The 12481-nt window shown below is 42.5% G+C and overlaps 1 protein-coding gene across 1 annotated transcript in view; it reads right to left on the bottom strand.

Moving 5' to 3' along the window:
- LOC118341058 (DNA polymerase zeta catalytic subunit-like) overlaps positions 1 to 12481 on the bottom strand; it is a gene marked incomplete in the record, with an annotated part of 68493 nt that overhangs the window by 6406 nt on the left and 49606 nt on the right. Inside the window, 8 exon segments of the mRNA XM_035679232.1 lie at positions 339 to 454; positions 679 to 790; positions 973 to 1165; positions 3256 to 3381; positions 3578 to 3663; positions 3858 to 4744; positions 5289 to 9054; positions 11462 to 11604. Of these exon segments, the coding sequence (XP_035535125.1) occupies positions 339 to 454; positions 679 to 790; positions 973 to 1165; positions 3256 to 3381; positions 3578 to 3663; positions 3858 to 4744; positions 5289 to 9054; positions 11462 to 11604 (5429 nt within the window).

Genomic DNA, 12481 nt, shown 5'->3' with positions numbered 1-12481 from the left:
TGCTGAAAGTAGAAAGTTTCTCTATACTCATTGAAAAGCTGATTTTAAGGGGTGGGGCCTACCAGCAAGACTTGTGACATACAAATAGTTAACAAATAGTTAATAGTCAGTCCTGGTCCAGTATGCAACTTGTACAGTGTGATCCACCAGTGCACATCCAGCTGGAAAATCCAACAACATTTGCATATTCAGATGTAGAGTGAGAAGATGATGCTATAAAGATTTTAATGTGGAAAATATTTTTTTTGTTTTGCAGAAAATGATCAGACACACATTACTGGTCGACTATTTGTTAATATGTCATAATACAGGTCTGAAGATCTTTAACTATTAGCTACCTGGCACTCGTGACAGCTGCTGACACAGGTCCACCCCAAGCGCTGCAGCCCGCTGGAGGAGGTAGCCCCAGGAATGCATCTGCACCTCGTACCCCACCAGGATGTCTGGGTCAAACCTGACAGAACACAGGGGGTTGGTAAGGTCAGCATTTGAGAACTGTAGTATGGTGGTCTTGGTCTTCTTTTTCAAATGTAAGAATGAAGTAAATGTAACTAAAAATTTTGCTCCACCACCAGCTTTACATATTTGCTGATAGCAAAGCCACTCCATTACTGTTCATTCAAAGGGAGCAGTATATTAAGGAGCTGTGCTTACACCTGCTTGGCCACACATACACACCTCCTCAAGATGGTGGTCAGCTCCTGAAACAGCACTTTCTCATCAGTGGCGTATGTCACCTGCAGCCCAGAGACGCCCGACCTGACCAGCAGGGGCGCTGTTCCTCTATGACCTGCTGAGGGCATTTCAATAGATTCATTAGCCCCACTGCATGTAGACACTGATCATGTGACTAGGTGCAACCCACGAAAAAAAAATGCTGCCTACTTTGCTGAATAATGTTACATAATAATTAACATCTTAAGGAACAAATATCCTCATTTTCAGCAGCGCAATAATGAAATGAGTTTTAACCTCGGTCACAACTTTGATGGTCTTTGTCCACTACAATGGCACCCGTCAGCTGGGTGCTGTCTTCATCTGGCAGGGGAGCATCAGAACTGAGGCAGTAGAATAAGGCACATATGGGGTCAAATTCGGGGTCAGGTTCGAGGTCACGTCGGGTTCTTGCATGAAGCTCCATGCCCATCAGCGTTAGGTGCTGGACCTGAGGAGGAAAGACAAATCAAGACAAATCGGGACAAACCAGGACAAATCAGTCTAAAGACATATTTTTTAGACTTAGATTTTGTGGTGATGGTGTCTGTTAACTAAGAAACAACTCAAGGCAGAAAACTCATCTTCAGCAGCACATCGGGGTGCTCTCTACCTATTCAATTATATTCCTTCATCTATTCACTCAAACTACATATAAATAACCATTATATCTCGCCCCCTATGCCCAGATTTGTTTTCTTATCTGATCATTTTTTAGTTGCCGTATAATTGTCATGGCCTGAATATGAATATTTCACCCCTTGCTAATGACTGCTTACTATTTTAGTGATTGAAGCTTTTTTACTGACACATTCACAGTCTGTCTGGATAAAACCATCCATTAAATGCCAGGAATATTAAATAAATAGACTGCATGGGCTCCAAGGAGAATGGCATTCAGTGGTAAAACTTAGCATGAGTTTGCATTCCAGCAGATACTCAAGTGGCTGAGCCCGCCACCTCCGAAACCCTGAAACCATGTGTGCCCCTGCTGGTTGAGGATCGAACACTGCCAAACTTCCTCTCCAGTGTTTTCCAATATTCTCTGTCTTCTTCTCAGCTTTCTCTACTACAAAAAAATAAAATAAATGCCAACATAGTGCAACTATTGTCTTGTGATTGTGCTCTCTCCAACCCAGTGTCTATACAGAGCCAAAGATCATTTATAAGGTTTAAGGAAAAAAAAAAACCTCTAATGTCACTCTGCCATTGTGAGTGGAAGGACAATCAGAGCACCAAGTCTCTGACATCCCTTCATATAGAATTTTTTGTCATGGCATAGGAACTTTAATACTAGACTGACTGATCTATTGGACAGCCATGACATCCAGATCCACAAGGTGCAAAAACTAGTCTGTAAAGCTGCAAGCCAAGCAGCTTTCAGTGTATTGTCTGACTGTTGAGAGCTGGGATGGACCAACATTTCTTGAGTTCTATTTACAAACACTTAAACAACTAATTAATTAAATGTTAAAATCTGAAGCTTATTAGATTGAATACTCAAGAGCAATGAGGCATTTTTAGCCACAAAGTTGTCCGGAGGGAGTATCTGGCACTACATAAAAAATACTAATGCAATCAAATCAATTTTGTTGCTAATCTTTGACATATCCAAGACTCTAATCACCACCGAAGCCCCATCCCTCTACTATTTATTATATGGAAAACAGGCAGGTATTTTCTAAGTTGTTTAAGAGATTTATGAAAAATATTGATGTATGATTTAATAGCAATTTTGTGGACGTGTAAATTTTTGCCACAAAGGTGTCCAGAGGGTGCAAAATGCATCAATAAAGTATAAAAGACATGTAAGAGTAAAAGACATTGGATTTCAAAAATTTTACTAAAAAGAAAAGTTCTTGCAAAAATTCATGCCACAAGCTGTAACACAGCCAAAATGATCACGAAAAAAAAAAAAAAGAAGTTGAGAAAAATGTACAAGAATGCCTGAGTAAATGCCAGAAGGGCATCATGGTTAAATGTTTTTCAGGCCAAGGACCCCATAGCTGATAGAGACGGAGGCAGGGTTATGCCTACGATTGTTTAGTGAACAATTGTGTTGGTCGAACTGGCCTACAATAATAGCATTTACAATATATTTATCAGATTTTTCAGATTCATGATTTTAAATTCAAAAAAAAAAAAAAAACGATATAAAAATATCAAACAATATTTTGGTAGCCCGCCGGCTGTAACTCTAAGGACCCCATGTTGATTGACTGAGGCGCTAAAGGATTTTAACTCAATAAGCACATTTAATAAAATGCTATGAAACTCCAACCCTATAATATTGGACTAGATCGGGTGCACGGTTAGCTCAGCGGTAGAGCTGGTGACCCATATACTGAGTTGCTGCGGCCACTTGCTGCGTGTCATCCTCTCTCTCTACCCCCCTTTCCTGTCTCTCTTCGGCTGTCCCTATCAATAAAGGCAATGAAAGGCCCAAAAAAAATGGACTAATATAACCTTTTCTTCTTTCCTAAAAGCGCACAAACAGATTCAGTATGAATGAATGCTGGGGTCTTAAGAGCTGCTGCTAACCTCATGCAGAGCTTTGGCATCCTGCAGATTTTGCATGCTGATTTTGAAGCCGTACGAGTTGGCTATGCTGGGCCCTTCAATCTGAGAATTATCTTTCTTTGGCACGTTCAAAGCAGCAAACTGGTTCTGTGGAAAAGACAAATGAACAAGACAACACAGGCAAAAATCATTAAAGCTCAATTCAAACACTGACTTCATTCAAAGCAACAAGCTGGAGGCATAATACCAGGTACATAGATTTGCTCAACTAGGGCAGACTGGGGTCTTCTTGATGTGGTGAGAGGTCAGAGAAAAAAAAAAAGATCAACAATTGTGGTCTAACCTTCATCTGTGTGGTCAGTAACACTCGTCTCAGTGGGTCTGCTTGGCTTCTCCTCCTCTGCTGGAGTCTCTGAGATGTGGGATCCTCTGCAGCAGGAATAAGAACACAGGTTAGGTAACAATATCAATAGCAGGAGTGCATGCAGAACATTTACACAAGCTAGAAATAAGTCAAAGTATTGGTCAGCTATGATATATTCCAATTCCAGGCACACTCGCCAATTTCTATTATTTGATATTAAACATTACAGATGACATAGATGAAACTGCTGTTTTCTTACCCTCAGATATGGGCGTGCTGCACACTGGATCCAGATCTTCCTTGCTTCTTCGCCGCCTCCTTAAAAAGGGGGTGCTGTGAAGGAGGAGGGGACTAGTCCTCTCCTCTTCCGTGTTACTGGCATGGAGGAGTGAGGGGCTAAGATTCTCCCCTAGCTTCTCCAGGGAGTTGGACAGCCTAGGTGACAGAGGTTCTGGAGAGTTTTTGCTGAGCCGGTCTGGTGTTAAGGGGCTGGGCTGACAGGACTGCTGCCAGGGAGGCAGCTCTGGGGACTCTGGAGAGGTCGCTTTATCATTATCATCATCATCATCATCACCATCATCTTTTTCTCCACTCTCCTGCTCAATAACCACACCGCCTTCATCTGAAACTGGACTCACCTCTGTGGATTTACATTGAGAGCCTATACTCTTCATAGGAGATATGATTAAGGACAGATTGCGTTTCTTTCTCCTTTGGTTTCTGATACTGGAGCACAGCTCAACCTTTACTGCTGGACAACTGGAAGCAGATGGCTCCTCAGTTCTCTCTGGGTTCCCCTCCACATCCAGCCCAGCCCCTTTTTTCAGCACCCCTGTGTCTCTTCTCCCCTTTCGTAAACTCTCATACTGTTTCCTGGCTTCCAGCCACAGGTGCACACGCTCTTGGCTTGGTGGGTTTTTGCAGGGCAGAAGGATGATCTTCTTGTCACTGGCTGCAGATGGGTCAAGCTGGACCTGCTCTTTACTTTTGTCTTGAGAAGATGAGGTAATAGTGATGGCAGGGTGTGTCATGGCTGAGAAGGCCGTCTTCCAGAAACGGAGGCCCTCTAAAGAGAGTTCCCCACTAAACTCTGCTAGCTCCTTAGCCAGTCTTGTACCCACCATTAACTTACGGCCACCAACCTCCCTGGAGAAAAGACAGAGAAATGTGATTATTTGACTTAACATTTTATTCATTACTGAAATTTATCACAGCTTCTGAAGTGGATAATCACATGGTATATATTATCATCATTATTATAATTATTTGTACTACAAAAGTTCTGTTCACAATCAGTGTGCATGATATAATTAATATAACCTTTTTCACAGCAGCTATCTCGACATGAAATAGTAGGGTAAACACAGGTCTATTGGGACCCACTTGTAAAAAAGAGGCTTCCATAGCACTACTAATGGACAAAAACTCTAGTAGTCTTGCGTTACCAGACAATCGGAGATCTCAGTGCCTACCAATTGTCTGGGGATTTCTAAATTCAAAGTGGTTGCTAAAACGGCAGCGACAAAGGGTTTTTTAAACTCTTGAATTGTTTCCGCTGTTTTACCAACGACAGCTGGGAGAAAGTCCTCAGCCTCTAGTGAGAGAAGTAGTTTTTGTATCTATGCACTGTCCACAGTTTCATAAAAGTAATCATTACTTCTGCTTGTGCCGCTGGTGCATGTAGTCTTACATTGGTTTTCCTGGCGCATCAGAGGGATCGCTGCAGAACGGCTCCTGGAAGGTTGCCTCTGACATCTCCAAGTCCAGTAGAGTGCTAAGGATCTCCTCCCGACTTGGAGGGGACATGAGGGGCTTGAGAATGTGGGCTCCACCTCCTCCCCCCCGCAGCAACTGGCTTGCCCTCACTTGGGACAGTGAACTGATGGAGCGTGGAGAGCTACTGGGTGTGGTGGATGTTAGGCCATCAATGCCCTCCAGAAGCTCACCTGTTGGGGATCCCTCATGGTCGACGAATGACGCAGAACTTAAAGGCAAAGGTAGGACAGGGTCGAAGACGGAAAAGAGCAGCTCTTTTCTCTCACAGTGAAAGTCTTGAAAGGGACTGAGTGTATGGGCTTTACCTAAGGAGAAGTCCCACTCTTTGCTCTTGATTTTCTCAGAGTCAAGGAATGTGAGGTGATTTGACACAGACTCCCCATTCTCAGGTCTATCAAAGAGGTCTGGGCTGGCAGGCCTTGCTTTGTGCCAGTCAGACCCTCTTTGTAGCTCCTCCACAGAACCAAATAGCTTATCAAGCTTCTTCTCAAAGCCCAGTGCCTGGGCAGATACAGCTTCCTGGCTTACATCACTCAGGAACTTAACTGGTAAATTCTTATCAGTCAGGACAAACTGACTGCCACTGTATGGGCTGGAGAACTCTGTCTGGTCAATAGCATTTATATCAAAGGTATAGTTGTGTGGGAGCTCTGGTGATAAGCTGTCCTCTATGAAGTTGCAACTGTCCAGGCCTGGGTCTGACAGGAAGATGGGGCTGTCATCTGACACGTTGCCCTCCTGCTTCACTGACAGATTTGGCTGAGTGTTGCTTGCTTTGCCTTTCCTGATTCTGGGCTTTTTATCCTTGGGATTGGTAGATTTTGGGGCCCTGGGTTTCCGAGGAGTGGTGGAAGGAGCTCTTCTGGATTTGACTGGTTTAGTTGTGGGATCTAGTAGTGCTGCAGCCTGAGCTATGGCAGTGGAGTGGCTGTCTGCACCAACCACTTGTAAAGGAAGGGCCTGTCCCTGCTGCCTCTTCTGGAGAAGCTGCTTTAGGACAACCAAGCCAGAGGGGGTCTCAGAGAGAGTGGGGATTTCCCCATTCTTAGGGCCAGAGTAAGGGGAGGCTGTTGCTAGCCGAGCTTCTTTACTGTCTTCCAATACAGATCTACCAGCCAGAGGAGGTGGAGGGGCCATGCACTCCTGAGAATCCTCTGCCTTTACCACAGTGGTCTGGCAACCTTGCTGCTTCAGTTGAGCTGGTGCTGAAAGGCTTTGGTTGACCTCCATGATAGAAGTCTCACAGTCCTCAACTTTTGGTTCTATAGTCTGAGCTACTGATATAGATGCCATTTGGGAATTACCCTGGCTGTTGCGATCTGTGCTCACTGGCTGTTGAAATGGAGGGACACCTTGAGAGGAGCTCTCAGAAGAAGGTAACTCATCCTCTGGGAAAAGGAGCTGGGAACGGTCTTTACTTGAGTCGTGGCTTTTGGGTTCTTCAGTCTTCTTTTTGCGAGACTTTCTAGGTCTTGTAGTGATTGTAGAACTGTTGATAGTAGCTTCTTTAGCTTTCTTTCTCTGCCTTTGAGCAGCACCACCTTTTTTCAGTTTCTCTCTTTTGGGTTCCTCTTCCTCTTGAGGCTTAGTAGCAGACTTTCTTACTCTCCTTTTAGTGTCTGTAAATTTCTTAGGTTTTTTATTTTGTGCTTCTTTGGTTGAAGACACTGTGCATGGCTTGTGAAAAGCAGAACTAAGACATGGGTCACTAAGTGGATTTATTAGCTGTTCTGAACTATTTGTGTCCATAAGAGGGTCACTTGGGGACCAACAACGTGGGGGTGTTAAGTCTGTAGGGCTTGGGGATCTGTCAGAGAGGTAGCCCAACTCTGCCATGACATCAGAATACTCAATACCATGGTCATCTGCTAGCTCACAGTAACATGGCTGAGGAGGTGGTAGAGAGGGTAGAATTGGGCCTCTCTGACAGCCTTTAATCTTTTTGACCCTCTCTCCCTGTCTGACCCTAGGCTTAGAGGAGTTGCAGACTGTTTTCTTAATAGAAGAGTTGACCTTTGCCTTTCTTTTGGGTTGTTTTTTGGGCTTTGGCTCAGTGATGGGAAACTTGACAGCAGTGGATTCTGGCACCTTGGGCCAGAATTCCTTGAGAGGTGCAAGTTTATTGTATTGCTCTAGCTTTTTAGGCGTCAGCAACACCAACTGCTCCTCTGCATTTACTTTTGACATCTTCACCAGCATGTTTTTTTGTCCTTTGAATCTGTTGATAATAATATACTTGATGATGATAGGGGGTTCCTTCTTGCGCCGTTTCTGGTATTTTACTTCCTGCCCACTGGTGACATTCACGTCCTTGACTCGTTCTTTGATGGAGGCTGGGTTTTTAGAACGAGTGGAACCTGAGTGTTCTCCATCCTCGCCATCATAGATCATCTTCCGTTTGGTCCTCAGGGTGTATTTACTACCAGGCAATGCTGAAGGTTTAGTACAGGTGACTTTAGCTGATAAATCTTGCAGTGGGCTTAACCTATCCTCTGCTGAGTCTTTTACTTCTTTAGTAAAACTGGAAACAGGGGTGGCAAGGGGTTCTGAAATTGGTTTTGTCTGTTCATTTACAGACTTGTCCTCACTTACTGGTTCCTCCTTTATGACTGGCCCATCTTTAATTGGCTCAGCCTCTTTAATTGGCTCATCCTTCAAAATTGGCATCTCTGGTTCTGCAGTCACTGGACAAGCAGGTGTGACTGAGGTGAGGCCAGTACTAACCTGGCTGTCAGAGGTAGAGCTTTCAACTATGTTTAATCTGTTCCTCTGTCCTACCATTCCCAACCTTTTTTTATTCACTTTTAGTCTAGATCTGCGAGGCTGGGCCTGTTCTAGCTCACTGCAAGAATCAGTTAGCTTTTTGCTCCCAGCTTTCTTCCTACTGAGGCAGTTGGAGAGGATGACACTTGGGAAGAACTTGTAGTGTGCTTCCTGCTGGGCCACTATAGTCCTCTCTGTCTTATTTTCCTGATAGTCCTCATACCTGATTTTGAGTTCACCAACATCCCCCTCCTCACTATCCTGGCCTATTTCTTCCACCTGAGGATCAAGAAACTCATCCTCTTCCATGGGTGATGGAGATGAGGAGATGTTCCTCAGGATGGGGCTTTTACTGTCCTTCTGGCTCAGTTCCAGCTCTGTCTTAGCTGAGCAGTTTCTCAGCTCAGAGTAACAAAGTGAGAAGGTCCTGTGGTTCTGAAGAATGGACAGACAGTTAGTTTCTACATTCTTTATGCTGCCGTACTTCTTTCTGTTTTTGGTGACCTTTCCATTACCAAATGGGAAACTTTCTAAATCTGTCTTATCCAAGGGTATGGAGGTTTTCTTTTCATAGGTGTACAGGGGTCGTATGTCCTCTTTGTCTACGCAGAGTGGAGACACCTCAGGGTGACTGGCCATCTTGCAGGGAATAGGGTGTTTGACTGGTGGGATGTAAGGGATTTCTTTATTGACCTTGAAACCTGTTGAACATTCACTACTGCTGTCCTGGCTGCTTTTCGATTGAAAGTGCTTGTCAAGTGGTTGCTCAGTGTCCAGCACATGAACTGGTCTGTGCTCGGGGTGCTTGCACTCCAGGTGAACAGGCTCCCCAGAAAAGGGAGTCCTTTTCCCGAGCATCTTTTCTGTGACTATTAGAGAAGACTGGGTCCTGGAGCCACTGTCCGTTAAGGACGAATCTATGGATACAACAGAAGAGAAGAAGAGACATGTTATTAAGAGTTACCAGCAACAAGATATGGATTAAAATCTCTAATTTTCATACATAATTGTTTCTCTTCAAATCAAAATTAAAATATGTTCTTTAAAAAAAACTTGATGACTGATTTATTAATAATTAAAGTAAACAACCTGGAGCCATATTCACAGAACATCCTAAGGCTAAAAGTAGGTCCTAACTCGCCAAGTTAGGAGAAAATCCTAAAATTGGGCCTGTCAGTCCTAAGGTTGCTTAGCTATTGGTCTGAAGGATCACAAACCATTTTAGCACTAAAAGTAGCTCCAAAGTCTGAGAGAAGTTAGAGGTAATCCGGAGGACTCTTAAGTCACTAAGATCTATTCACTGTCTATAATGTGCTATAGATAATGAATCTCATCACATTTGTATTGTGTAAAAATAGAATGATAATAAACTTTTAAAACCATATTTTGATGCCTGCCATTTAATAACGATTCAGTTGGCTCAACAAATCGACCCCATCCCGTAAATCTTGAATTGTCAAAGTATTATTTGTTTTGCCAACTGGAAAGAATGTTGCATGCTGATACACTGGTATTTGATGCGAGATAAAATTGACTTAACAAGTCAATATTTTACTTTGCTTTATGTATAAAGTCTATGGTGCGGTTTATAGAATATCTAAAATGTATTTTATGATCCATCCATCCATCGGTCACCTGTCAAACACCAATTAGTGTAGACATAAAATAGCAGCTTTGTGTATGGCTCTTAAGAAAATCTTGCCTAGGTACATTTAATGGCATTCAGGACTCTACTGGCAAGATACAATATAGCCCCTGAAGGTCTTACTAGAAACTGGCTCCAGTGGTAATAGATCTATTTAGACTGCAAATGTTTGATATAACAATTATCAGTGCCTATTCCCAGGTCTGACATTGAAAATAGACCATGTTACATATGTCCCTCATTGACTGCTGTTCAAAGACAGCTCTGTTCATGATGATCTGGTGGATATGCCAGTCTGTCTGACATGAATATGTTCATGAGTTGAATGATGAATTAAAACTTGGCTACAGAAGAGATAGGAAATACAAATACTGTACAAATGGTCAACTTTTATGCTTATGTATAGTGTTGAACACCTATGTGTGTATGCACAGCAGCTTTGTGTCTTCCATATATGTCTATACTATGGCAGTTGAGGTGCATAATTTTAACCAAGGCAGTATTTAAATGGTCTTTTTTCCTCAGGAATGTTTCTAACTGAGTGAAATGACCCGGAAGTATTTCAGTGGCAGCCATGATAAGAGCTGTTTGAATTCTCTTTATGTTGAGGAAAGGTGCTTCACAGCTTCCTTTCTTAACTCCTTCAGTATAGGATACATTAGACCATCCTTTACCAATACAAAGGAGATAATGCTGTCCCACAATTCCTTGCATCAGCAACATTTAAAGCAATGTACCATTGTAGTTTCAGCACAACAGACCAATGTATATCTAGAAACGTGAAGGCAAATATTTTGTGTTTCTGACACCAGCCAAAACTTAAGGAAATACAAATACATATGTATTCTTTCAAATCTTGAACAAGAATATTGAATTGCTAGTTAGCCATCATCATAAGAATTTGTTTTGTTTAAACCAAGGTCAAGTAAAAGTGTTAACGAAAGGACATAGGACATGATTTTTTTTGGACTATCGACCGCAACCCATGTTCCAGCAGTCAAGTGGTTTCAGCAAAGCTACAAAGATGGCTGACCCAGAAACCATTTGGTTCTAAAAACATATGGAAAATGGGAATGTGTGATTGTTAGTGCTAGTGGTGGGCCATATGATAATATAAGAAGGGGTGTGGTTAAATACACATCACATGTATGTACAAGGCTAGAAAGTAACACCAGATATTTTCACCTGACAAAGATCCAACCAGGACCAAAATACAGATATATATCAATATCATAACTATTTCATTTTTTAAATAGTCTATCAATGTTTTATTGGTTTACACACACCACACACACACACACACACACACACTAAATGAATTTAATGTTTGGCCTCGACCATGGTTGGATGGTGTAGTTAGAATGACAATTGCTACACTTGTTTGTATATGACTGGCTTTATGGCAATTGTAAAATGTATTAAGAGTTAATTGACAGTAACTTGAACTCCAGGGAATCAATTACAATCCCAGAGGTCTTGCACTATATTAAATCACAGCTGCCTCATAATTAAATGACATCATACAGCCAAAACCTAGCATCAACCCAAATTGTTATTGTGCCTGATATGTGTTCTGATATCCTTGTTGGAACATGAATCAGCAGGGGATGTAAGATAAGCGTCAAAGCAAACTGACATTTAAGTGCTGTCTCAGTACGTCTCAGCATGAGATGACTCACCACTGCTCTCGTCTGCGGCCCCATCGAGCTGCGGGATGGACAGGTTGGCGAACAGAGAGTTATTCCCACTCCACTCCATGTCTTCGTCAGAGGACTCCTGCTGCTCGTCACTGAAGCCCTCCTCTGGCTCCTTCACACTGGGCCTGTACACACGGGGATGACAAGAACACTGATTAAACAATGCACAGGCATGGCTCACTGTGGACGACCTTCACCTGACTGATAAGTGTCTGCTGGCTTGTGTTCGTACACAGTGGAGGAGCATGCAGACAGTATGGATAATGAATATTTCACTTACTTCTGATTTATCTTAATGTTTATATTGCTTGTAACTTACATTACTTTCTTAAACTGGGCAGAGATTGTACAGATTAAAATTGATCGTCCCAAACTATTTACTATTACAACCGTGCTGAATTTCTGCCAGATTAGCTGTGTGACATTCAGGTTTAAAGGGATTGTGAGGTGTAATTACTTGCCCGTACAATCAACAAGCTGGCAGTTGGACAATTGCATGGATTTCTGGCATCATGAACTAATTAAAGGTTCCCTGTTTATGATCGATCTGTTTAGTGTCAGAATAGTTGTGGGTTTTAGCAATGCAGAAATGTTAACTAAAACATGTAGTAAAAGCAAAGGTAGTTGGAGAAATTAGCAAGAGCTCGCTAGATTTTGAAAGTCATTGCTAACCATATCATACATAGTTCTACATACTACATAGTTCAGGAAATATAAATTCTCCCAAAACAAAACAAACCAAGGATAATACCTGTCCTCAGTTCTTGCCTCATTGAACCATCCATCCATCCATCCCTATGCGTAACTCTGTTTTGGCCTGTTGCTTTATCCAAACGTTTCTTTCGTAGCCTTTTCTACTTCTGTGTGTTTTTCTGCTGCTTTGTTTAGGCAGGAAACTGTTGTAGGTACAGGTGGAACTACACAATTTGGCTGCTCTGTTCTCTGCCATTATCGTGCGACTAGCTCTGTAGGCTTTAGCCAATATCGTGCCTCGTTGGCTTT

This window comes from Morone saxatilis, unplaced genomic scaffold, assembly GCF_004916995.1.
Source record: "Morone saxatilis isolate NCDOM2014 unplaced genomic scaffold, NCSU_SB_2.0 Contig7, whole genome shotgun sequence".
NCBI lineage: Eukaryota > Metazoa > Chordata > Actinopteri > Moronidae > Morone > Morone saxatilis.
Note: the sequence above shows the minus strand (reverse complement) of the source record. Positions and strands in the feature narration are given on the sequence as shown.